Here is a 22,268-nt window from a genome sequence, read left to right on the forward strand (position 1 = left end):
GACCAGGAGGGCACCCATCAAGCCCACCTGAGGGCCCAACCTTCTGGGAAACCTCCTCAGATCCCTGCAATCATGGACAGGGGAAGAGGCAGGAGGGGTGCCAGGTTACAGGGAACAGCGCTACAGTGCCAGCTCTGGGAAGGATCCCCACCTATACACACTTTCTCTAGAGGGAGCAGGCCATAAAGCAGAGAGGCAGTGAGCTTAATTGAATTCATGTTTAATAATTACAGGCACCGTGCCCCCCCTTCCCCCTGCCCAGGCAGCAGCAGGGGTGGTACAGGGGCTGGGGCATATGCCCCCAGCAGCGAGGACGGCAGTCCCGAGAGTGATTTTCAGAAAATAAAAAAAAGGACCCCAGGGGCAGGCATTGGTGCCCCTCCCCACCCCAAGACACACCAAATTTCAAGACTTTATATATAATATATCTCTGTGCCCCAGGGGGAGGAGAGGGACACCTGGCGGCATCCTGGAGGGGGGCCCCAGGCAGCCCCAAGCCATCCTGCCTCTTCAGCCACTTTATTAGTTCAGACACATCACACTACAGGCACCCACTGCCACCGCCGCTGCTGCCGCCCCCCTGCAGTCCAGGCGGCTAGCCGGGCCATCTGTGTGTCCATGGGGCTCCAGGTCCCCGGCCCCACCAGCCCTCAGTTGTGGTCAGACTCCTCCTCTGCCTCACGGAGCCACTTGAAGAAGGCTGTGACAGATTTAAGGGCCACACCCTTGCCCTGCTGCTCAGCGGGGTCCTTGCTACTCTCCCAACTGTAGAAGGCATCCTCCTTTACCACGTCCTCGTCATAGAGTGCATCAAAGAACATCCGCAGCAGGTCTGCAAGCAGGCAGGACAACAGTTAGAGGTGACCCGCCACCGCCACCCCAGCCCACCCCCTGGGACCCCTCCCAGGCTCCACTGTTCAAACAAGGCCCTGACGCACCATCCTGACATTTGTGACCATTCCAGAGTGACTAGGCCTCTGACAGGATGCTAATCTCATGATCTGAAAACTGCTGCACAGCAATGAGTCACTTGGCCATCGGAAAAACCTTACAAACTTGCTGAGCCTCACCTTGGCAGCCTGAAACGTCTCTGCCCATGGTGTATTTAATGGAGAAAACTATATTCAGAATTGGTACTCCTGAATTTAGGAAATCACTAAAAGTCCTATATATATCATACACAGAAGTCCTATATATATCCTACATGTAACCTGAACATTCACTGCCCCCCAAACAGATCCTGACAACTCCTGATCTCAATTTCCCTTCCTTCCGCACACATTTCCTCAACATACACACCTTCTCTGGCCTTGACACTTTTGTGGATGCTAAATTCTTTGTCAGAAACTGCGTCTTGTCACGTTCCTTCAGGACTCAACTCAAGCATCACCTGTTTGGACCCTTTTTCTCCTCAACCCCTAGCTGCTGGGGGGCCTTCCCAAGCACATGTCCTATAACCCCTGAAACATACCCACCCCAGTGCCCACAAGGCACTACCAGTCTTTCCAAACCAAGCCATCTACGAGGTGCTTCAAGCCAGGATGTTCTGCAGGGCATGCCCGGGCTCAAAGTCACAAACTCTGCCTATGAGCACAGTCGCCTGCTACCCCCACCCCACAGCAAGGCAGAACCTTCACTTATCCCTTTTTTTTTTTTTTTTTTTTGAGAAGGAGTGAGTCTCGCTCTGTCGACCAGGCTGGAGTGCAGTGGCCAAATCTCAGCTCACTGCAAGCTCCACCTCCCAGGTTCACACCATTCTCCTGCCTCAGCCTCCCGAGTAGCTGGGACCACAGGCGCCCGCCACCTCGCCCGGCTAGTTTTTTGTATTTTTTAGTAGAGACGGGGTTTCACCATGTTAGCCAGGATGGTCTCGATCTCCTGACCTCATGATCCGCCCGTGTTGGCCTCCCAAAGTCCTGGGATTACAGGCTTGAGCCACTGCGCCTGGCGGCCATTTATCCCATTCTTACACTCCAAATCTCATGCATACCCACCCAGGGACCTCAACCCATTGATTAGGCACTCTGCCCTATATTTTCAAGCCCAAGTTTCTCCCACCTAAAAACAAAAAGCCCTGTTTTCAACCACTATATTACAGCTAATAAAAGATTTTGTCTACACTTGATGTTTTCCCTTCTGTCTCACTTATTTCTCAGTCCTTTCCGACCCAGAATCTGTCCCCTGCCCCACTAAATACTGTTTTTGCCAGGGTGGCCTCTGATTTTATATTCCAGACATCCTGCATTTTCAGGCCTGCTCCTACAAACACTCACAGCAGCATCTAGCATTATCAACCACATCCCTCTCCTCAAATTTCTGTCCTTGGTTGTTCAGAGGGGCCTGTCCTCTTTCGGTCCCTACCAGTATGTCTCCTCCACCTCCTTGGGGCTGTATCTCAGGCCCTTATCATTCTCCCTCAGGCAAGCCCATATCCTCTTATGACTTGCACATGAGTTACTCTGTGCCAGCATTTCAAAGCTGCCTCCTGCCCTGACCTCTTCTTTTCCAAAAGGACCCAGATACCCCAGCTATCGAGCTGACATCTCTTGATTCCCTTACTCAAGGACCACAACTCAACTTGATCCAGCACTGCCTACCCCAGCAAATGACATCACACTATGGCCTCTAAATCCACCGTGATTTAAAACCATCCTGGGAGTCATCCATGACTTCTAATCTCTCATGGCCCCTCCCCAGACCAGTGTAACTAAAAGCTGCCAACTCCATTTCCTAAGTATCTCTTGATTTGCCCACTCTTCTCCACTGTCACCAGCAAGGCTGAGCCACTTGTGCTAACACTGCCATATCCACTCTCACCCCATTCCAAACCACTCTTCCCTCTATGACCAGGATGATCTAAAAACTAAAATCAAATTCCTTTATTCCTTGCTTAAAATCCCACAAAGGCCTTTTCTTGCCCTCAGACTAAATAAGCCCCAGACTCTGGCCATGGCTTACACCTGGCCCTGTGTGGTCAGGCCCACATCCCTCTCTTCAGCCCCATCTTGCCTCACTTAGGACTGGTTGCTGTGCTCTCCCACACTGGCCTTTCTTCAATATTTCTTTTCCCTGTGTCAAGTTCTCCCTACCACAGGTAGAAAGAACACACATAGTGCCTTCGTTTCAAGCATTCTCCCCCCAACCTTCCCAGTTGTCATGGAGCGAATTCCCACCCATTATCCCTCAGACCAGGTGTCCTTCCTCCGAAAGCACCCGTCTTCCCAGGCTCATTGCTCACGCCAGTACTAACTCCATGCCAGCACAGGAAATTGCTCGGCTTCCTTTCTGTGAGCATGCCAGTGCCCTGACACATACGTATGTGCTGAACGCATAACCTGAGACATGTTCACCTAAACCTCGGTCTCCTCATGTGGAAAATAGGGGTAATACCATCTACCCTAAACATTTGTGAGGACTACATGAGGCACGGTAAGCAAAGCATTTCAGTCCTGTGCCACGCCATGGGGGCACACGGTACTGAGAAGATCCTATCATTTATCACCTCTGCACTGTTGGCATCAAACACATGGCTAGGCACAAAACAGGCAGTCAACCTTCAAGGCTAACTCCTTCCACTGGTAGGAACAACACAACACAAACATTAAGAGGAAGGAATGAAACCCTGAGGGCATTTTGCTCTCTAATGACTACCTACCTTTCCTGGGTTAAGACCCTTCCATGAAGGGTCTGATGCCCTGCTGTCTGGAAGTCCCTCCAACCCACCCCTGTCCCCGTGGCCTGGCTCTTACTGGGAGGCTGTTCTAAGGTCACTACAAGGGCCTGGAGGGCGTAGAGTGCCTGTAGCTCCTTCTGCTCATCACACAGGTATTTCTGCAGCAGCTTCGCTCGCGCTTTCAGCACTGCAACATCCACTCGCAGGGGAGTCTCAACTACAAGAAGACAGGGATGAGTGGAGCAATATACCCTTAACCCAGTTCAGAACTGGGAGGCCAAGGCTGACACCCACCTCCCTCCACTGTCTGTCAGGCCCACCCTTGCCCCTCCATTTCCCTGGTTCCTCTTACAAATAATTGCAGAATAGCAGACAGCCGTCATGAGGGCTCGAACTAACGTGTTGGATGCTATCTGCTGCTCACTCAGGTTGGCCTATATGGGAGAAACAAATGACCCCCAACTCTGAATTGTGCCCTTCAGTCTTCATTCTTGCTACCCCCCAGCCCCACCCTAAGAACTACCTCTCCTTTACCGATATCCAGGAGAAACCTACCTCTATCCAGTCGAACACCCGCTGGTTACTGCTACCCTCCTTCAGCAGCTTCTCCAGCTGCCTGTTCAGCTCCTCGGAGGGGAGTGCCCTCTGGCCAGGGGCTTCCGACTCCTCTCCCAGAGTATACTCCACCTTCTGCAATGGAAAAGGCCCGCAATTAAGAGGTGAGGTTGCCAACGTGAGACAAGAAAGAAGACTGGCCAGCCTCAAATGCTAAAATTAACCCAACTCCAGCCCCAAACCTGTTCAGCGATGAATGCACCAATGTCCTGGCCTTCAGGTAGAAATTCCTTCCAGCTAAGCCTGGCTTCTCGCCACAGCATCCCCACCTTTTTAGGACCCTGGAAAACACAAGACCAACCCAACTTACCAACGCTCGCTCTCTCTCTCCAAGGACCCAACAGCTCTACCACATGAATCCAACAAATATTTACTGAAAGCCTACTAGGTACCTGCTAGGCGTTAAAGATGCTATAGAAGTACTAACAGGCACAGCCCTTCCATTCCTATAGTCTAGTGCAGGGTACAGACGTCAGTCAAATAACCACCCAAATAAGAACTCATCCCAGGCGCAGTGGCTCACACCTGTAATCCTAGCACTCTTGAGAGGTGGAGGCGCGAGATCACCAGATCACCAGAGGTCAGGAGTTGGAGACCAGCCTGACCAACATGGCAAAACCCTGTCTCTACAGAAAATACAAAAATTAGCCACGCGTGGTGGCGGGTGCCTGTAATCCCAGCTACTCAGGAGGCTGAAGCAGGACAATCGCTTGAACCCAAGGCGAGGGTTGCAGTGAGCCGAGATCATGCCACTGCACTCCAGCCTGGATGACAAAGTGAGACTGTCTCGAAAAAAATAAATAAATAAAATGAAATAAAAGAGAACTTGCCCACCACATTGCTATGACACTAGGGTAGGAAAAACGATGTAAAGTCCTCTAGGAAGGGACAACTTCTAACAAGTATGCTTGTTTCTTAAGCCCAGAAAATGTTAGACACAGATACACCCCACCCCTAACATGAATTTTAAAAATCCTCATAAAACCAGCAGTCTGAGTGCATTTTCTGCAAGAGGCAATCGACTATGAAGACATCATTCTTTTCTTCATAACAGAATAATGGCACTGGCCCTTAGCAAGATTATTGCAGTTCATATATTTTAAAACATGTCCATTTTTTCCCCATTTTAACTGAAAGTTGTCTTACAGCCAATATATATCTTTTTTTATTTTGAGATGGAGTCTTGCTCTGTCGCCCAGGCTGGAGTGCAGTGACACAATCTCGGCTCACTGCAACCTGCCCCTCCTGGGTTCAAGCAATTCTCCTGCTTCAGCCTCCCGAGTAGCTGGGACTACAGGTGCGCACCACCATGCCCAGCTAACTTTTTTGTATTTTTAGTAGAGACAGGGTTTCATCATGTTGGCCAGGCTGGTTTCCAACTCCTGACCTCAGGTGATCCACCTGCCTCGGCCTCCCAAAGTGCTGGGATTACCACGCCCGGCCCAGTCTTTTCTTTCTTAACAGCACATAAAGAATATCTTATAATCTATGGCACCTTGGAGTGGATGAAATACACAAATAGTTCAATACGCTTATCTGTTGTTAAAAAACAACAACTTGTCCTGGTACACATCTATTTAAAAGAATTAAATGATGTTGACATAACAATTCCTTTAAATCCCAAGTGTGATTCCTCCAGGTTCAAGACGGCTGAACCCTTGAAACTGCACACACTCACCCCAACTTCTCACTTCCACTAAGTACCACACTCAACTTACTTTTCCCCATCTTTTTGCCTTTACATTTGCTAGTTACCAATTAACTTTCACAAAGCCACTTCGGCACCCTGAGGAAAAGCCTGCTGTCACGAATATTGTCAAATATTCCTTTGCAACCCCACAGTACTTAAGATACTCCACTCTACTTCAACTATTTTGTTTCACGCTGTACTGTTTTTATCAAGCTGTCATTTCTTCCTTTTTCTCTACCAACTTGTTTATGTTTTATTCATTGCTGTATCCCTAGTGCTTAATATATGATAAATGATCAACAAAACCCTAGTTCAATGAATGAATAAATAAATGCATCAATCATGGGCATAGGGTCTTAAGACTGCCATTCTCCTCCAGTCTTGGCCAGAACTCATGATAGGAACTGGTGTGCGGGAGATGGCCCACCTCAGTAATTCCTCTCCCAGGTACCAACACAGTCCTGCCATCACCATCACTCCACTCCACCAATGGACCATGAAGCTTCAGGGCCACAGCAAACAGCCAAAACCACACCGTGGGAGGCATCTCTGGACTCCTGGCCCTCACTCACCATGCTTTTGCACAGGAGGCCCAGGATCTCCAGCAACAGGGAAGCAGCTTTGCCCAGCGGTCTCAGAGGCTTTGTAATCTCCCTACAAGAAGAGAAAAACCTAATGTTGACAGCCTCCACAGTTCTCTCGCCACTTCTCCATCTCCCTCCAAACCAGGGTATCCAACCCAGCACGTTTCCCTACCACCTTTCCTCTGTTCTTTACCTCCCCTGAATTCCACCCAGGGGACTTACCTGAACAGCTCCCCCATGGGCACCCCACCTTCCTGCAGAATGGGTGTTACCAGTTCCGCTAGGTAGAGCCACACGTGGGGGATGTCAATTTCCATGTCCTCAGCCAATTCCAAGATTTCATACAGCCTGCAAAGGCAATTCAAAGTCAAGACATTCTAGGCCAGGTCCCCACTCTTCCTTCTGGGGCAACATGGCATGGCTAAGGGATCAACTATGGAACCCCCAGGAAATTTTTCTTTAAGTTTTAATTTTTTTTTTTTTTTTTTTTGAGAAGGAGTCTCGCTCTGTCGCCCAGGCTGGAGTGCAGTGGCCAGATCTCAGCTCACTGCAAGCTCCGCCTCCCGGGTTCACGCCATTCTCCTGCCTCAGCCTCCCGAGTAGCTGGGACCACAGGCGCCCGCCACCTCGCCCGGCTAGTTTTTTGTATTTTTAGTAGAGACGGGGTTTCACCATGTTAGCCAGGATGGTCTTGATCTCCTGACCTCGTGATCCGCCCATCTCGGCCTCCCAAAGTGCTGGGATTACAGGCTTGAGCCACCGCGCCCGGCCTAATTTTTTTTTGTTGTTTGAGACAGAGTCTTGCTCTGTCGCCCAGGCTGGAGTGCAGTGGTGCGCTCTCGGCTCACTGCAAGCTCCGCCTCCCGGGTTCACGCCATTCTCCTGCCTCAGCCTCCCGAGTAGCTGGGACTTACAGGCGCCCACCACCACGCCCGGCTAATATTTTGTATTTTTAGTAGAGATGAGGTTTCACCATGTTAGCCAGGATGGTCTCGATCTCCTGATCTTGTGATCCGCCCACCTCGGCCTCCCAAAGTGCTGGGATTACAGGCGTAAGCCACCATGCCTGGCCCCCAGGAACATTTTCTAGACATGGGGGCAATGATCTCAAGCTAAGGCCACCTCTGTGTCCTTAGATGGTTTTCACCTCACTTAGGCCCCTAAAGTTATGTTGACCAGGATGGTCAAGGAACCTATACTGGTTTTTCTTTTGAGACAGAATTTTGCTTTTGTCACCCAGGCTGGAGTGCAATGGCACGATCTCGGCTCACTGCAACCTCTACCTCCCAGGTTCAAGCGATTCTTCTGTCTCAGCCCCCTGAGTCGCTGGGATTACTGCACCACCACGCCCGGCTAATTTTTGTACTATTAGTAGAGACAGGGTTTCACCATGTTGGCCAGGCTGGTCTAGAACTCCCGACCTCATGTGATCCTCTAGCAATCCAACCCACCTTGGCCTCCCAAAGTGTTGGGGATGACAGGTGTGAGTCACCACACCCAGCCAGGGAACCTGTATTCTTATGCAAGGTTCCAGGGGTCCCAAAAAGGAGATAAAAAATTGTGGGTCTGTAAAATTGGGAGGCCCAGAGAAGTTGGTCATACCCTTGGTAGTACTGAGCAGTAGACAGGTGTCCAGCACAGAGCAGCTGGTGCAGCAGCTGCCCCATATGCTCACGAGCAATGGCACTGCGCTCCAGCGTAGACTCAACACCATGCCGTACAAAGATGAAGAGCAGGGAGGGTGAGGCCAGCTCCTGCACACACTGGACTGCCTCCTGAGGGGTGCAGGGCACAGCAGGAAGAGACCAGTCACTGTCTGACCCACACAACGCACCCCTATGCCTGCCAGCATGATCCCTCCCTGCCCACTCCTCAATCACACACCGCTCCCACTGCCTACTTTCATGTCATTGAGATGGAGGTATTCCTCAATGATAGCCTTGGATTTCTTCTCTAACTCCTCCTCAGAGAGTGCTGCCTTCAGGGGGCTCACTGGGGGTAAGGTAGCTTCTCGCTTCACTGTGGGAAGAGAACACAGATTAGAGACTTTTTAGTCTCCCCAGCAAACAAGATTCAGAGCTCTCAAAAAGCTGGGGACCAGCTAGCCCCAAGGCAGCCAACACCTTTCCCTCCATTCCTCTCCCAGACTCTCACCAGCATCCCGCCCACGGTCCCGATCCTCCGTGAGGCTAGCTGCCTTGCGCAGCCCCTCAGGCTGGGAGGGCCGTTCTCTACTCCGCTCCTCCACTTCCTTGCTGAAACTCCGCTTGGTAGCAGGTGTCCGCGCACGATCAAGCCGGTCCCCACGGTCCCCTCCCCGTTCACTCCGCTCTAGGCGGTCTCCCCGGTCCCCGGCTTTCTCGCCTCGTTCCCGGCTCAAGCTACTCCTGGAAGACAGACAGGCACATTTTCACTCACTTGCACTGCCCAGGCACTCATATAATTACACAACATGCTGAGCAACTGTTGGGCCTTGTTCTTGGCATAATGAATATGCCCCAATCTAACCCAAGGGCTCCAACCAGGACAGGTATGAAGAATTTCCACCCCATGGCAACAACCAGAACCCAATCATGGTACCCCCAGTGTGAATAACAAAGACGTCCAGGAAACCTCACCTCTGCACCACACGCCTATTATCTGTGCTTTCTGTGGGTACCGCTTGTTGAAGGGCTGAGAAGCGATTCAAAGTACTAGTAGCTGGGCGAGCAGCTTCTGATGCTGGGGATGCAGAAAATCCGTATCAATGTATTTTTCTCCTTTCCTGCATTTTATCCCCTACTTGCCAGTTTAAGATACTTGGTCCCAGTCCCAAAAGTAAAGCAGTTCAATCCCTGGAACCACAACACAAACCTCCTCTATTGCCTACATCGCCTAACTACCTTGTACTGAAGGCCTCTCTAACAGGAAAGGCTCTCTCCTCAAGGGAGCTCTGACGGATAACCACCCAGCTCCTGACACTGCCTCCGTACCTGCGTCTGAGGGCTTGGCTCCTGAGCCTCCGCTGCTGCCCTTGCCCCAGCTCAGTCGCCCTCCAGGTGCAAAGAGCTGGTTGTTAGAATCGATGGAGCCAGGCTGAAGAAGAAAAGAGGAGTCGAGTCATAGGTCTAACCTGGCTGAATCCCTTGGCCAGCACCACCACATGCAGCCAAACAGGTAGTGCACGGCCCAGTCCAGAGATCAGAAAACCTTTTTTAATAAAGAGCCAGTCTCTATTGCAACTACTCATTTCTGCCACAGCAGCATGAAACCAGCTGTAGATGATAAAGGCATGGCTATGACTGTGTTCCAATAAAACTTCATGGACACTGACATTTACATTTTACTTAATTTCCACAGCATAAATTACCATTCACTTTTTGATTTTTCACAACTTTAAAATGTAAAAACCACTACTGGGTCCTGGGATGTATCAATGGGCTGGATCTGGCACATTTGTGTGTTTGCCAAACACTGGTCCAGACTAATGGGAGTACCACCCTCCCTCTACAGCTGGTAGTCCTGTCTCTAGCAATCCAACCAGTTAGTCTAAGAGGAAACATTTAGTTGTCACCTTCTCAACCTTAGAAAAGTGAGGGGATGAAGATCTAAACCTGAGTTGAATCACCCACTCCCACACACACCCCTACCTTGGTGATCTTGGTGAGTCGTGAGGTGTCAATGGGGCGGCTACCTTTGCTGATGGGAACTGTGTTCCAGCCACCATCATCCACAAGTGGAAGTCCACGGCCTGACACAAAAAGAGGCGCATACTGGAATAATGAATAAACCTTAGCAGCCCCTTCCCCTTGGGCCACCCCCAGCCTCCCTTCCTCAGATCCTCAGTTCCATCATGGGGTCTCAGTGGCCCAGACACGTGGCACTAACAGGAAGTCATCAGAGGAAAGTATAACCTCCCAGTCTCTTCACTGCTCCCTTCTCAATCCCAGCCTGGAACTCACTGATGGACGGGCCTGGAGGGCCACCCCGACGCTTGTCACTGCCCTTGGCCATGAGCTGCTGCACTTTGATGTGCTCTCGATGTTCTTCCATCTCAGCCTCCTTATGGATCTGGTCAATGGTCTTGGGACCCTGATCCCCTCGGCGTGGCACCCAATTGCTCTGTGGAGACAGAGGGCCAGTCACGATGATGTCAGGGAAGGCCAGACAAGGCAGTGTCAGAAACTGGAGGCAGCAGGCTGGCAGTGGGGAGGAGGGGGACACACACCCCTCGCAGATCCAGCACGTCCTGCAGCATAAAGCGGATGCGGGATGACGTCTTCTTTTCTTTAATGATTTTTTCCATCTGGTTGAAATACTGATCCATTCGGGGCTACGGAGGAGAAAGGCATCAGACCAGGAACTTCTCATGTCTCACCTATAACTGCAGGCCCCACCCCTCCTCAGGCCTTCCGCCCCCTCACTGTGGCTCAGTGAGCCCCACATGGTTCAGCCCATCCCCCTCCAGATGCAAGGACCTCTACCTTGGCTTTTTCAAAGTCCAGGTCTTTGCCAATGGTGGTGAGCAGACGACAAAGGCACTCAAGGGACTCTTCATCATGGTTCTTAAGCAGTTTGACCACACAGTCATGCATTATTGCCTCTGTTAACATCTTCAGCTTGAACAACTCCCCAATAAACTTGATATTCCCTAAAGAGCGCCGCCGGGCTATGTCCCGAGCCTCTTCCAGCTCTTCCTTAAGGCGTCCTCGTTCCTCTGCCTGCCATTCACGGGACAGGGATTGTGTCAAAAACATAGCCAGCCACTTGGCTAAAACCCTTTTCTACCTGGATATCCAAACTTAGCAATAAGCACTCAGTCCTGAGGCAGGGTGGCTGGGCATAGAGTGGCTCACGCCTGTAATCCCACGATTGTGGGAGGCCGAGGCAGGCAGATCACTTGAGGTCAGGAGTTTGAGACCAGCTTGGCCAACATGGTAAAACCCCGTCTCTACTAAAAATACAAAAAAATTAGCCAGGTATGGTGGCACATGCCTGTAATCCCAGCTACTTGGGAGGCTGAGGCAGGAGAATCGCTTGAACTCGGGAGGTGGAGGCCAGCCAAGATCACGCCACTGCACTCCAGCCTGGGTGACAGAGTGAGACTCTGCCTCAAAAAGGAAAAAAAAAGTTCTGAGCCAGAGAAATCCCCAAGACACCACTATCTCCATTCCAAATTCTACAGTTGAGTAGCATCTGGGTGAGGGAAGGAGCTGAGTGGGGGAGTAGAATCGGTAGTGGGTTTTCTCACCGTAGCAGCTTCATCCATCTCTTTTTGCTTCTTCTCAAAAACCTCATCATCATCTTTGTCTTTCTCAAACTCCTTCTGACATCGATTCAACAACAGCTTTCGGAAGTTCACAGTCACTGTTGGCTTCTCCGTAGTGGGCACTTTCAGCTGCAGGTCGGAGAGAATGTCACACTCAGACTAGTCCTGGGCAGGGAAGGCCCTCCAAGAGCCTTTAACTACCTGACCCAGGAAGATATCTGGCCCCAGCTCTGCCTCCTTCCAGCTGGAAGAGGTGCAAGTTGGAGGAGAACCAAGAAGCTGGACTCAAGGAGTCTTGGGAATAGAAATGGGCAACTAGACCATAAGATTTAGAACCCAGTGGAAACTAACCGCCATGAGGCAGCGGCACATGTTGGCATAGGCCACAGAGAAGTTGGGCTCTGAAATGGCCTTCTCAAAAATGAGGTCAATGACCCCCTTGAGGCGTTCCTCAGTGTCAATGGCCAGCTGCGTCACTTGCTTCATCAGCTGCTGGAACATCTGGGGTGTCAGCTTATTCAGGATGGAGCGCACCCTGCGGAATAGGTCCTGGAGGAAGAGGAGACAAGAGTTCCAGTGACGGTCTCAGAACAGGCTGTTCAGAGGGACAGGAGAGAGTGGTGGGGACTTAGGCATGACAGATGCTACTGATAACGACAAAAAGAAGCAAAGAGGGCACTGATGGCAGACCTGGGGAAGAAATGGAGAGAGATCAAAAGCAGGACTCGCCAGTACCTGGGTTTTGCTGCCATCAGCATCCTCTTCCCCTCGGTCCTTATCAGCTGCCGTCCGCTTGCTGCTGGGTTTCCAGGCTTTCTCTGCTTTGTTCAGTTTTATATCTTCGGTCATTAACACTGTGGCAATGATCTTGCGTGGTTCTTTTCGGGGGCCCTGCTGAGAGCGCCGGGGTCCCAGGCCAGCCTGCTAAGCAAGGGATGAAGACAAGAGGGGACGTGGAACTAGTCAGCACAATATGTGATACCACTACTACAAGCCTCCAGGGCAAAACCCTCCCCACCAGCACTGAGACACAAGCGAATCATCCACTCCCACTCCTTACCCACCTGCCCCTTTACCCAGCCCCACTCACCGGCCCTCGGGGCAGCTCCCCACCTGGCCCACCCCTTGGGGGCCCACGGGTGCTAAGGGCTGGCCGGCCAAGGTTGGCAAAGGATGGAGTGAAGTCTGGGCCACAATTTATGCCTTGTAGTCTAGTGGGGTCCAGTGGTCGCAGTGGTGTTTTATTGGCCTGCAAAGAGGATAGGAAAAGGTCTCAGAAGCAGGCTAGAGCAGTTGACTACTCTTTCAGGACCTCAGGCTCCTCCCCAATCCATCCAGCACAAACTTATCGTCCCCTCCCTGACTCAAGCCACTAACCTTGTCCAGCACCACATCACTGATATGGGGCAATCCCTCTGGCTTCTGCATACTGGCAAAGATGAACTGAAAACCAAGCAGGAACTCACGGTCGTAACGTTTTTTCTCCTCTAGGTTTAGAGGCTTCCACTGATCTGCGAGGAAAAGAGAATGAAGCAATCATACTGTCTTCTGTGGCCCTAATAAGAAAACTCAAGTCATTCTCAACCCTTTCTTCGGCATACCTGACTTATATTCATACTTCTGTTCCCCGGGCTGGATGTTCTCAGCATTGTGAATTTTGTCCTCCTTTGAGTCCCAGGTCTCATCTGCTTCCTCAGGACGTGGGGGCACACCACTGCCCTCAGACTCTGGGCCTGGACTGCTGCCTGCAGGAGGCTGATTTTCCACCTCTGGCACTGCCGGGTTTGCCTAGAACAACAGAACACCAGTTTTGGTTGCACAATGACCACTGTTCCATACCTCGACTTGGCCCTCTCCCCTCCCGTTTTCTGCTCCCTTACCTCCTTGAAGGCATCCAGAAGGTCTCCAACAGCCTCCTTCTTATTTAGCTCCTTAATTTTCCGTCTCCTCTTTGGCACAGATACTGCCACTAATTTTAAAAAATAAATAAAAGCATGGGTCTTTGCCAATAATTTAAGGAGTACCCTTAATCCCTGGGAAATAAAAAGCAGCCAAAGTACAATATTTTCCCTTTGCATCACCGTCTTTAGGCTTAAAAATCCTTAATCTAGTTCTCAGATTCCATTGCAGGGCCTCTATGACCCAGAAACATGGCAAAAACGGGAGGTCATCAAGGAGGGCAAGGAACCACATCCCCTAGCCCACCCTACCTCTACCACCCAACCAAACCTTACCTTGAGTGGCCGCTGCTGCCTCCAAATTCTGAGACAAGTTGGCTGGAACGGGGGTGCTCTCTGAGGGGAGCAGATCCTCTCCTCCCTTCTCACTCTCAGCTTCTCCTGCTTCTCCTTCTTCCTCCTCCTCTTCTTCTTCTTCCATTTCCTCCTCCTGAGCTGGGGAAGTAGCTGAAGGAGCCATAGCTGGAGTGGCAGAGGGGATGGTGGGGGGTGCCACTGATGCTGTCACCTCCTTGGCCTGCTCCTCTGGCTCACTGACTGGGCTTAAGTCCATAGCTGGTGGCGAGGGGGCTCCGTTGAGCAGTTCCTCAGGTTGGGCAGTTGGAGCAATGGGCACAGGGGATTCGGAGGGGCAAGCTGGGGGAGGAGCAAGCTCTGGGCTTGACTCCACCTCTGGTTCCAGATCTTCAGATGGGACCATGCCATTAGGCTCATGAATTTCCACTGCGTGAGATGCCAGAGGAGTGGAAGCCTGGAGAGGACTGGAAGAGAATTCAGATTCTGGAACCGGTTTGCTAAGTGTCACTTCTACTTCCAGTATGGGTTCGGCGAGAGGAGTGGGTTCTGGAGAGAGACGATATGGTTCCCCAGTTTCACGGGAGATGGGGGTTGATTCTTCTACAGACATTTGTATAGTTGCCATAGTGTCCCCAGGAATAGAGAGGACTGCGAGATTAGGCTCAGACCCTGGTTCCAAGACTGGGGATGGTGATGGGGTCGGAGAAGGTGACGAAGGCTGGGATTCTGAAGGGCTGTGCTCTGGGCCAGGCAGCCCTGGCCGGTCAGCAATGATTGCTCCCTGTGACCGGTCATCTGCACCATAGGAAGGAAGAATGAGCAACTAAAGGCAAGTGCTTCACTGCTGCTGTTCCTCCCCATCCTCCAGCCAAGGCACTTCTAACTTAACACTCCCACGTCGTCATCTCCCACCTAAGCTATACTTCCACTTTCATCCAAAACCCAATTCACCCTCAAAATCCCACGACCTGCAATCTAAGTCATCCTTCTCTGGTACCCAGTTCAAGTCACTCCACCACCTCAGCAACGAGGTGACAGCAAACTGTCAACATTCCCTTTCCCCGTAAAAGCTCCATCCCACCCGCTTACTTACCTGGCCGGACAATGACAGCAACCTGGGGCGTCTCCCCATTAGCTTGAGGCTCCAGACCGCCTCCCGTCTGCAGGACACAAAGGGTTACCAAGTTTGCACTGAAGAGTCCCACAACCCTTCTTTACTAGAGCCATTTCTACTTTAGCTCTGCCTAGAAATCCAGGAAAGCAGGGAAATAAATCCCTTAGTTGAAAGAAAAGATCCAGAGACTTGGGAGTCCAGGGCAGAACAGACATCCCAGTCAGGGTATCGCTCAAAAAGCAGACAGTACCTGGGGAGGGGTGGGTGTGGAGGCAGTGCGGGCCCCAGACATGATCTCCTCCGTGATATCCTTTCCTCCTTGGTTTGGATCTCGAATTCGGATCTGGGGAAAGAAAGTTATGGGATGAGTGGGAAGCAGGAAGAGCCCACCTGTCCACCCTGCCCCACTCTTAAGACTCTGGGCCAACTCCCCACCCCACACTGGGAAGCAGGTAGGTAGGTGCCAGAAACCCCTTGAGTTCCACTTTCAGCCCATCTGGCTGCTCTTGTAGTCCCTGCCCTAGCTCCCACCCTTAAGAGACCCTTGACCTCACAGAGCAGCCCTGTACATCACAATGCCCCTCCCTCCCTCATCCCTACCCCACCAGCAGTCCCCAAGTCAGTGGCTGCACACCCTGGGGCCCAAGACCCCCATCTAGCACCCAATCGGCTCACTTGTGGCTAGTGTGCCTGATCTCTGGGGGCAGGGCCCAGATCCAGTAGGTGGAGCTAGGGTGACTCAGCGGCTTCCCCAGCTCTGGCACCCTATTCTGGGCACCACGCCCAGGGCTTGAGGACTGAGCAGAGGCGGAGGCCTTGAGAGCTTCCAGGACTGGGGGGGGCCGGGTGGGGATGGGGGCTGGGGCCACAGAAAACAAACCATTTCCAAGGCAAGCCACCAGAAACCCAAAAGCAAGCATAGTTCTTCCAACCTCCCAGCACCCAGGTCTCGCAGGAACTTCCTCGCTAGCCACTTCAGTCTTCCCATGACCTGCTTCTATGCTGAAATCTTAGTATCTTACAAAGAACCTAAGCCCTCCACAGACCCCATTCTCTGCCCACTCTCAGCTCCTTCCTCCTCAAGTCACTGTTCTTTCCAGCACAATGTCCCAGCAGCATCTGACCTTGATTCTCCCCTTCCCAGATGTCCCGGAGCCCCTCGCTGCTACTCACCGTCTTACGCTCCCTCTTGGGAGCAAGCTGGGGTGGCTGGTTCATCAAAACTGGGGCGGGGGCCACACCAGTGGGAAACTGCTGCACCCCTTGGGCTGGATAGTAGGCGCCAGCTTGGGGGAGGGGGACGGAGAAGAATGGTGGTAGCGTCAGGGCCCAACCATATCCTAATGCCTGCTTGACACCTCCCACCCCAAAACCTCTCAACACCCACAGCCGGCCTCTTGCCCTGCCCTGCCCTCCTCCCCCAGGGAATCAGGTGTCTGTCAAAGCTGGGGAACCAGTCTGAACTGCGTTTACAAGAATTCCTAACACTGACACACACACACACACACACACACACACACACTCCTCATAGGCAGGCACTCTCTACCCACCACACACCAGCAACCAAGAAGACTTACGTCTGTCTTTCTACCATGCAAGTTACTCTCATGTATGTACCCCACCCGCTATCAACGTGTACACACATACTCTGAACCTGAAACAGAACCAGGTCTTTGGCTGGGAATGAAAGAGATTTGACAACCCTGTTCCATTTAACTTGAGTCCAGTTCCTGTCTCCACCCCTTAACAAACGGGCAAAGAAACAAAGTAACATTATGAGCTAGGCTCAAGATGAAGAAAAATTAATTCCTTAAAGCAAACTACGTCCAAAGTGGGGTGCGTTCTTTTTTTCCCCTTAAATATATATGCATTTTTTTGAGATGGAGTCTCACTCTGTTGTCTAGGCTGGAATACAGTGGCACAATCTTGGTTCACTGCAACCTCCACGTCCCAGGTTCAAGTGATCCTCCTGCCTCAGCCTCCCGAATAGTTGGGATAACAAGACTGCACCACTACGCCCGACTAATTTTTGTATTTTTAGTTGAGATGGGGCCAGGCGTGGTGGCTCACGCCTATAATCTCAGCACTTTGGGAGGCCGAGGCAGGTGGATCACTTGAGGCCAGGAGTTCGAGAACAGCCTGGTCAACATGATGAAACACTGTCTCTACTAAAAATACAAAAATCAGCTGGGTGTGGTGGCACACGCCTGTAATCCCAGCTGCTTGGGAGGCTGAGGCATGAGAATCACTTGAACCTGGGAGGTGGAGGCTGCAGAAAGCCAAGATTGTGCCACTACACTCCAGCCTGGGTGACAGAGTGAGGCTCTGTCTCAAAAAGAAAATAAAAGTAACAATAAAATTTAGTAGAAACGGGGTTCCACTATGTTGGTCAGGCTGGTCTCAACTCCTGACCTCAAGTGATCAACCTGCCTCAGCCTCCCAAAGTGCTGGGATTACAGGCATGGGCCACCGCGCTCAGCTCCCCCTTGCCTCCCAAAGTGCTGGGATTACAGGCAAGATCCCTCGCCCGGTCAGGGCGCATTCTTTAACTTCATCCCTAAATTCCACTTGTTTGTTTTCGACAAGCAAGAGTGTATTTGTTTAAATTTTGCATACATATAAACAAAAACATATGTGTATGAGAGATTCATACTCAAAACTCTTCCTGATAGGTGATCAAAACACTTGGAAACCACTGCCATAAAGAACAGACTAATCCTTTCCTAGAATATAAATAAAAAATAGCTACAAAACCCTCCCAAATTTGCATTACATGTGTTCTCAACCATGGAAGAAATGTCACAGGGAAAGCCTACTAATAGGCTCTCAGGCTGATGCCTGATCCTACATTCCCTGATGTGGGGAAGACCCTAAACTCTCCTGGCAACAGAATCACATTTTCTCCCCACAATCAACACCAGTTAAATATTAAGCACCAATCCCTACCACCTATTAACCTTATCATGTTTAGACCAAAAGCCAAGCCTGGGAAGGGTCTTCTGCTTTAGAAATCAGCAGATGAGTTTAGATGCTCCCTTGGGCTTGATCTCCCCTCCGACTCCCTCCCCTGCTTACCGTAGGTCCCAAATTCTGTAGGGCTTGCACCTGGATAGAAGCCTGGGGCTCCTGGCTGCACAGGGTACTGCTGTGTCGGGACAACATATGTGGAACGCCCCTGGTGGGGGAGGGGGAGAGAAAGAGTTGAGGGAGCTATGAGTTCCATATCAGACTCCAAAAAGAATGTAGGTCAAGACAAGCCAAGCCAACTCTTGGCAATGACCAGGAGTAAGTCCCACCTCTGGAAAAGGAATGGAACTGGCGGGTCAGGGTTAGGGAAGTGAGAAGTATATGGGTCTGTGGCTTCTAGGCTCCAAGCCCCCAGCCTCACCTGTCCAGGGATGTAGTAGGCCCCCTGGGAGGCTGGGTAGGAGATCTGGGAAGGGATCATCATTACTTGGGATCCAGCAGGGTAGACATGGGCAGCTGGGCCAGGGCGGGCAGGGGCTGCGCTCTGCACTCGGGAGGCTGCACTGCTCGGGGGCTGGGCCCGGCTAGGGTAGAAGTGCTGTCAGGAGGGAGGAAAGCAGTTGGCATTGTAAAGAGGAGAAAGTGGACAAAAAACAGCCACTCCACAATGTCTCTACAGCCTGGAAAGAAGTACTGTGGCCTTCAGAACATGGAGACCAATCCTTCCAAGATCACTTGACCCAATGGTTAAGCAGCTTCTTGAACACACACACGCCCTCCAAATTCAGATGTACAGTTTGCACCCCGTATAGATTTACTCTCTCACTGCCATGCATACGCATGTCATCTGTACCAAACTACCCCTCTGCAGAGGCTTCCTAACACCCAGATGCATCATGCCTAAGTAAGGCCCTTTCGGGCAACATACCCCCAGCATGCACTGCTCCACCAGCACGTAATGAGGAGCTAACCATAACATGCAACAGCCTCCCAGTCCCCAGATGCGCGTTCTTCAAGATGTAGCCCCTAACATGCATCACTCGGCCTCCAACTGAGAACCTGGACACCAAACAAGTCACCACCCTGAAGACCCCCATTCCCTGTGTCTAGCCCCTGACTAGAGTGGAGGGTAAGAATGAGACCAGGAGACCGTCCAGGGTTAGGAAAGGGGTATTACCTGCAGAGACCTGAATCCTCCCTGAGAGCACATGGGGACAGGAAAGAAGAGAATTATCCCCAAGGTGATGGCGGGGAGAGGGAATGGAGGCAATAGGACAGGACAAGAATCCTCCCACTTAGTAAGGAAGAAGTTGCGGAACAGAGAAAGGCAAGGACCAGCTGGAGTGTTTACCTCACCACAGTCCAAAGAGAAAGCAGAGAGAGCAATAGAGCAATGGCAGCCTCCGGTAAAAGGAGCAAATAGGAAAGCAAGAGTTGCCAGCAGGGCCCAATGCACTGCCCCCAATTATCAGATGCACTAGGGTCCCCGTAATGCCACCCTCATTGACAACATACTATCCAAGGGACCAGCCACCGTAAGTAATCAACAGGGCAAGGCGCAGAGCCGCATAAAAGAACACAGAGGATTAAGGCCAGGTACGGGGCCTCCAGTTTCCATCTTAGGCCTAAATTGGCCAAAGTTTTCCACTGCTCCCACCCAGGTCCCCTACTCCCCTCCCCACAGCCCCTCACCTGGCGGGGCTGAGAAGGCGTGTTCATTTGTGTCGCTTGTGGCGTACTGAACACCACCGGCGCTGTCTGCCCCGGGGGAAACGCTGGCTGAAGAGGGGAGACCAGAGTTCAGCAAGAGGGGAAGCCCAGGTGGGGCAGAAACCCAAGCTGGTGAAATAAGGGGAGCAGATCTGCGGCAAGAGCCTTAACAATCCACATACCCCCTCCCCGTGACAGCCCCCGGGGACAGCCCAGGGGCCCTGTCTCAATTTGGCAGCAGGCGGCTGCACTTTGCCCTGACACAGATGGGGGTAGGAAAATCCAAAGGCTGGAACCTGTTCCTGCCCGACTGCCTGGTCTCCCCCACCCCCACCCCTGCTAATTCCTCCCTAATTACCTGTGGGAGTCCGGGGGATGGGGCGGGTGGGGGGCCTGTGGACTGTGGAGCTTTGTTCATTTCATTTGGTGCCACATCAGGGTCCCCCCAGCACCTGTTGGGAAAGAGTGGCGCTCAGGAAGAGGAAGGGACCCAAGCTTAAGGCAAATGGGGCGGTGGAAGGGTTGATGCAAGGCTGGATCCCATACGGAGTACCAGAGATGCCAAGAGGGTGAAGCAGAAAAGACAGAGCCTGTCCCCACCAACATGCTGTCAATCCCACATCACTTCCAACCAACCCCTGGTCTACTCAAACAGTCCCCTCACTCACCCCCTCGATTAAGAATAAGTCCACGGTGCGGCCTACAGGTTCTGGGCATCCGAGGGCCTGGGGTTGGGAGGTGAGGGGTATCAACCTGGCTCCGCAGGGCCCAAGACCAACCAGACCGGAAATTCCAGGTCTCGCTGGCACCAGGCTCCCGGATCACGAACGGAGCTAGCTGCTTCGGCCGTGGTGTCCCCACCCCCCACCCGGGGACACCGGGTTCGGGCCTGGCCCAGGGGCACACAAGATACGCCTGCCGCCAGGGAACCCGCACTGGGCCAGAAGCTAGGCCTGCCGCCGCCCAGGAGTGTAGGCCAGGAAGGGCGGGAGTCAGGCCCTAAAAGGCCAGGCGGGCGGCGGCCGTCGAGGAGCCGGTTTCAGGCAAGTGAGGGTCGGCCCGGAGGGCGGGCGGGGCCGGGGGCTCCTCCCTGCCCGCCGCCACCTCCTCCCTCCCCTGCGCCCTCCCTGCGCAGCGCGGGCCAGTGCCAAAGAACAACGTGTCACTTCCCGGCGGCCCGGCCGCGAAGGGGGGAGGGGGCAGCGGGCCGGGAGCCGTGGTACCTGCGCCCGTGGGCTGCCGGGCCTCCTCGGGTCAGGCCGAGGTGGCATTTCGCGGCGACGAACCCGGCGCCCTCCCAGCCCGCGGGGCCTGCATAGTCCGGCCCTGCGCTCCCCACCCCCACCCAGCAGCCAGGCCGGGCCGGGCCAGGCACACGTGGGCCGGGGATCTGGGCCCTGGCGGGCCGGGGCCCGGGCTCGGGCCGCGGGGCCAGGGCGCTGGGGCGGCGGCGCAGGGTGGCCGGTCCCGGCCCGGATGGCGGCGGATGCGGGGGGAGGGGGTGGGGGGGCAGGGTCGGGCCCGGACATGGCGGCTTTACCTTCAGTCTCCTTCAGTCCGCGCGGCCGAGCCCCACGCAGCCGCACAGACGTAGTCCACAACCATTTCCGGCTCCCCGCACAGATCCCGCTCGGCGGCCACCGCTTCTCCGCAGGCGCAGCCGGCGCCCCCACGTGACCGGCGCAGGGGGCGGAGACGCGCCGGGCGCTCTGCGCCGCCGAGCACATGGGATTTGCCCCGCCCCGTCACATGACAGCCACAGCCCGCCCCCGTGTCCCCTCCCGAACTTTGAGGCTCCGGGACCGACTCCCCTCTGGGTCTCTGTCTGTTCCGCAATTCTTTAGTTCATTCATACTTTAAGCAACCATTTATTGAGTGCATGCTAAGTACAAGGCGAAGTGCTGGTTGGGGCCTGAGAAACTGAGATTAAAGACTCGGCAAAAAAAAAAAAAAAAAAAGCCGGGCGCGGTGGCTCACGCTTGTAATCCCAGCACTTTTGGAGGCCAAGGTGGGCGGATCACGAGGTCAAGAGATCGAGACCATCCTGGCCAACATGGTGAACCCTCGTCTCCACTAAAAATACAAAAATTAGCCGGGCATGGTGGCGTGCGCCTGTAGTCCCAGCTACTCGGGAGGCTGAGGCAGGAGAATTGCTTGACCCCAGGAAGCAGAGGTTGCAGTGAGCGGAGATTGTGCCACCACACTCTAGCCTAACCTGGCCACAGGGCGAGACTCCATCTCAAAAAAAAAAAGAAGAAATTAAAGACTCGGTCTTGCCTAAGTAAATCGTGATACAATACGAATTATGCAGGCTTTGAAAATAATTTAGATTAGGTCATTGAAAGGGCTATAACAAAGGAATTTAAAAGGATAGAAACATTCTAACTAGGCCAAGTAGTATGAGATTTGTAG

At 52.7% G+C, this 22,268-nt stretch overlaps 1 protein-coding gene and 2 non-coding genes across 12 annotated transcripts; all 3 read right to left on the bottom strand.

The window, feature by feature from the left end:
• Window positions 1-203: 203 nt before the first annotated feature.
• EIF4G1 (eukaryotic translation initiation factor 4 gamma 1) lies at window positions 204-21,576 on the bottom strand. 10 transcript variants are annotated; one of them, XM_030931225.1, is made up of 33 exons: window positions 21,397-21,488; window positions 20,525-20,581; window positions 20,215-20,308; window positions 19,839-19,925; window positions 18,568-18,744; window positions 18,255-18,354; window positions 16,353-16,465; window positions 15,430-15,522; window positions 15,159-15,225; window positions 14,045-14,860; window positions 13,691-13,779; window positions 13,412-13,598; window positions 13,188-13,321; window positions 12,901-13,059; window positions 12,546-12,731; window positions 12,162-12,359; window positions 11,793-11,939; window positions 11,026-11,262; window positions 10,770-10,874; window positions 10,504-10,663; window positions 10,192-10,292; window positions 9,535-9,637; window positions 9,181-9,283; window positions 8,717-8,949; window positions 8,463-8,581; window positions 8,165-8,337; window positions 6,785-6,910; window positions 6,551-6,632; window positions 4,471-4,569; window positions 4,229-4,363; window positions 4,026-4,107; window positions 3,750-3,890; window positions 205-832 (listed from the first exon to the last, which is right to left on the bottom strand). In XM_030931225.1, exons 3-33 carry the CDS (start codon window positions 20,272-20,274, stop codon window positions 651-653), a joined length of 4,794 nt encoding a protein of 1,597 aa, XP_030787085.1. In that variant the 5' UTR covers window positions 20,275-20,308; window positions 20,525-20,581; window positions 21,397-21,488; the 3' UTR covers window positions 205-650. The 10 variants fall into 10 exon arrangements, with proteins under 10 accessions (XP_010364478.1, XP_030787085.1, XP_030787096.1 ...); XM_030931236.1 differs by having other exon boundaries at window positions 19,839-19,985; window positions 21,397-21,465; XM_030931216.1 differs by having other exon boundaries at window positions 504-832; window positions 12,546-12,734; window positions 21,397-21,576.
• Window positions 10,372-10,447, bottom strand: LOC115892208. The gene has a single exon (XR_004052094.1). It is a non-coding gene; the product is annotated as a small nucleolar RNA SNORD66 (small nucleolar RNA).
• LOC115892209 lies at window positions 13,921-13,989 on the bottom strand. Its single transcript, XR_004052096.1, has one exon. It is a non-coding gene; the product is annotated as a small nucleolar RNA SNORD66 (small nucleolar RNA).
• Window positions 21,577-22,268: the final 692 nt, after the last annotated feature.

Source organism: Rhinopithecus roxellana, chromosome 1 (genome assembly GCF_007565055.1).
Source record: "Rhinopithecus roxellana isolate Shanxi Qingling chromosome 1, ASM756505v1, whole genome shotgun sequence".
Lineage (NCBI taxonomy): Eukaryota > Metazoa > Chordata > Mammalia > Primates > Cercopithecidae > Rhinopithecus > Rhinopithecus roxellana.